This window comes from Verticillium dahliae, genomic scaffold, assembly GCF_000150675.1.
Source record: "Verticillium dahliae VdLs.17 supercont1.4 genomic scaffold, whole genome shotgun sequence".
Lineage (NCBI taxonomy): Eukaryota > Fungi > Ascomycota > Sordariomycetes > Glomerellales > Plectosphaerellaceae > Verticillium > Verticillium dahliae.
Genome location: NW_009276925.1, coordinates 867,888 through 871,555, shown reverse-complemented (window position 1 = coordinate 871,555; position 3,668 = coordinate 867,888). Strand labels below are relative to the sequence as shown.

At 56.6% G+C, this 3,668-nt stretch overlaps 2 protein-coding genes across 2 annotated transcripts in view; one reads left to right on the top strand and one right to left on the bottom strand.

Annotated features, from left to right (window-relative positions):
• The window catches only part of VDAG_02627 (ser/Thr protein phosphatase family), a gene marked incomplete at both ends in the record, with an annotated part of 1,527 nt that extends 707 nt beyond the window's left edge, over positions 1-820 (bottom strand). The window contains one exon of the mRNA XM_009653280.1: positions 110-820. Within this exon, the coding sequence (XP_009651575.1) occupies positions 110-820 (711 nt within the window). The remainder of the gene's footprint in view (positions 1-109) is intronic.
• A 2,156-nt stretch (positions 821-2,976) lies between these two features.
• Positions 2,977-3,668, top strand: part of VDAG_02626 (uncharacterized protein) — a gene marked incomplete at both ends in the record, with an annotated part of 2,312 nt that continues 1,620 nt past the window's right edge. Inside the window, 2 exons of the mRNA XM_009653279.1 lie at positions 2,977-3,077; positions 3,167-3,487. Coding sequence (XP_009651574.1) covers positions 2,977-3,077; positions 3,167-3,487 — 422 coding nt within the window. The remainder of the gene's footprint in view (positions 3,078-3,166; positions 3,488-3,668) is intronic.

Here is a 3,668-nt window from a genome sequence, read left to right as displayed (position 1 = left end):
AATTTTAGGATAAGAACCAAAGGATAGTAATTATCGAATTGGAAGCCCGATTTTATCGCGTCGTCATTTCTTTTTTATACGCTTTATATGAGGAAAAATGGTTATTTACGTCCAAAGTTGACAGGTAGATGAGGTGCATTGCCGCCAGTGAGCGCAGCGAGTCGTGGTCGGCCTTGTTGCCGCGGTTCGAGGAGAGGACGTTCTGCTGCTGCTCGAGGTTGTCGGGCGCCGCGGGGCCCTCGTCGCCGCCGGCCGACTCGTCGGCTACGCGGGGCGTGGCGCGGTCGGCGCGCGTCAGGAGCACGCGGTCCTCGTGGTTGCCGCGGACGGCCGAGGCGTTGTGCCGCAGGAGGAGGTCGATGACGCCCGGCGTGTCGGGACCCTTGTTGACCATGTCGCCGAGAAAGACGAGGTGGTCATCGTAGTTGGCGCTCTCGGCGCCCTTCGATACCGGCGCGGCGTTGTGGTTCAGCTTCTTGAGGAGGGCTTCCAGGGGAGCGAGCATGCCGTGGACGTCGCCGATGATGATGAGACGGCGATTGTTGTCGGCGGCAGGCACGAGGGCCGGATCGAGTGTCGCCAGCGGGTGGGGGAGGTCCTTGAACGGCGGGCGGGCGGTCTCGCCGTAGGACATGGGGCGGTCGGCGCCAGTGCGTCCACGGGGTTTCTGGAGCACAGGGATATGCATGTCTGTCGGGAGGAGGCTGTCGAGCGACAGTAGTCGAGTGTACCCGAGGGCGATCGCGAGGACGATGAAGACGACGAGGCTCACGAGGAGCGCGCGGCGGTAGCGAGCAGGTGGTGGGGCGATGCAAGCCATGGTGACAGGACTTGGATCGAATGTGATGAAGCAGGCGTCAATGAAGCAGACGTCAGGCAGTGGTCACTTGGTTCCGTCTCTGTAGAACCAAGTGTGTTGATTTCGATAAAAGCTGGTCCGATGCCTGACAACACAGGATGCAGGCTCCGGTGAATGCTGACAAGGAGCGTCGGATTATTCGGCAGAACAGCGCCGTGAAGCCAAGACGACGGAAATGGATGGATGGATCGAGAGAGTCCGGTCGGGTTGGTGGTAATTGGTATTGTACAGGACCTGGGTAGCAGAAGCCAGACTAACGAATGAACGTGGCAATGCGAAAGAAAGACGGAGGCTGCTGATGCAATTATGATTACAGAGTGTGCAAACAGAAACGAACGAGCAGCAGGTCCAGCTGCCGAGTAGTGTCGTATCGATAATGGGCGAAAAGGCTTGGAGGATGGAGGATGGAAGAGGAAGGCTGTGAGCCTGTGACAGGTAGAGTCAGCCCACACGATGGGCTGAGGCTGGCTCGAGATACGGCGCCTACCCGCCTTGGGCTACCTGCCTAGGCACCTAGGAGGGTATTTTTAGTGGACAGGCCGCTGGAGAAGCACGGCCTAGCATCACGTGTCTCCGCCAGCAGCCCCCAAATTCCCTGAGAGGCTTCTGAAGTGCCTGAAACGGCAAATATTTTCACAGCGAAACGGGTCAGACCCTTGTATGCAATCCAAGCTCCGAATGACAATCTCTCGACCTTCTCAGACAGTCTGAAGTCACACCATGCCGGGTTGCCACGCTTGGCCCGTTGACCCTCAAACGGGGACACTGCAAAACCAACGTTGCCCCTCCAGTCAGTACGATAAGCGACTGATAAGGTTGAGCTTCTTCGATTCACCCGTACGATCAGCCTAAAACCCCACATTGATGTCTCTCCTACCCCTCCATGCCCTGCCTGGTGCCTCTTTCCAGCTTCAACATCAACACAGAGACAACCATTGAACTATGACTCGCCGTCCTGGAGCACGCATTGGCCTCGAATCCTGAATACCTAGACACGCGCTTTTGCGCTTCTTGTCATTTGCTTCTCAGCCTAAACAAGCACGTCATCGCGAGTGCCCGCCATACGAGAATCCCTCAAGACCCCGACTGACATGGCCTCTCAGTCGCCCGAAATGGACGCCACTACTATCAATTCGTGTACCAAAAGACCACAACATCCTACTCAATGATTCTTCCAATATTGTACACCCATCCTGTCCACATCAAGCAAAAGAGTGGCTCAACGGCTCGGCCCGCGTTGCAATGTCACGACGGATATCCTAGGCTGGGGCCCCGCCTTCGACTGCCCACGCAGTGATTCAAGTTACGGCGCAAAGCTTCAATGCTATGCTAGTGGAACTCACTCAACGCGTAAGCTGGTTTCGCCCAGGCACGGCTACCCTGCCGCTTTATGCCCTGGCCTCAAATTGCCTGCAGAACCTACCATCAGGTTGCGCAGGACTTTGTGCGCCAGCGTGCCGTGCAAACAGCACAGCAAGTCCTGTGATCCAGGGGACTGGGGTACCAAAATCTGGATGCAGGCTGCTCTCACACGAAGATCCTGTTCGGTACAGTCAAGTGCTAACAGTCCACGGGGCTTGACATACTGGGTACAGACGAATCCATTCAAAGTCTGGAAGTAAGGGCCAGCCCTCTCGCTCCGAGCGAATCAAACTCTCTGCGTCCGTCCTCATGTGCTCCCAATTCGATCGCGGGAAGCAACGAACCCCGCTCATACGATTATTGCTACAGTTCGTTACAGATGTTGACCGTGCCATCGGCATGCGTAGCGGGTTCCAGATGCTTCCGAGACTTCGCTACTCCTTCGCGCTGCTTGAACGACAACCGACACATATCTTCACCGACGACCATCCTCAAAGCCCCCACGCGATCGCTTTGGACACTTCCCAACTACATGAGCCCTTGCCGCCAGAAGAGTACCCATGGGAGGTGCCGGCGCTGGAGTCGGGCTTTCCTTCGAAACAAGGGGCTTTCGAAGACTAGTTCTTCTTCTCGTCATCCCGCTCACAGATATGATTGCGATGACACCAGGCGTCATCCCCGATGACAGCACCTTCGTTTATCAGTTGCCTGGCTTTTGAGGATGCAGGCGGACAGCGATCGTCCTTAGGCCCAACATGTCTCGATTGTGTATGGTTGAGAGGGTGCACGTCAGTGCTTCGACCAGGCTTTGCCTAGGCTTTTGCTCACCGCTGGTCGCTTCTGGCAAGCGAGCAGCGTCAGTCTTTCTTGGCTTGAGCCTAATGATACGATGGACGTCCATTCCGTGCCTTGGGAAGGAAGCTGGTAGCGAAGTTTTATTCCCAGCAGTGTTGAGTACACAGTGGAGGGACAAGTAAGCCTTGAGCCAGTCACGCAGGCGATGCCTGATTACGCTGGCTGTGCCAAATGGGCTCGGCTAAGAACACCACTGGTCCGGCAGTCGTCGGCCGAAGCCTCGCTTCCATCATGCTTCAGCTCTCGGCAAGCGAATCCATCCAGCAAAGAGCCCGCCGACACACCCTCTCTTGCAACACAGCGAGCGGGCCCGTTCGGGTGCCGCATCACGAGCCTGCTCCTTCGGCCCCGTGTGTTTCTCAAGACCACGGACCATTACCCCGCTCTCAACCACGAACGCCTGCTCGCTTGGTCAACTTGACTTGACTCGCCAGAAGTCCAGGCCTCTGCGCTACCATCCATCAGATTATTTGTCCTACTTGTTTTACCCCATCCCACGTCTTGACCTTGTTCATCACGTCGCCGGAACCATGCTAGTGGCGCCCCTTCGGCAAAACCTTGGTGTCGTCATTGCTGGAATCCCTATGTTCCC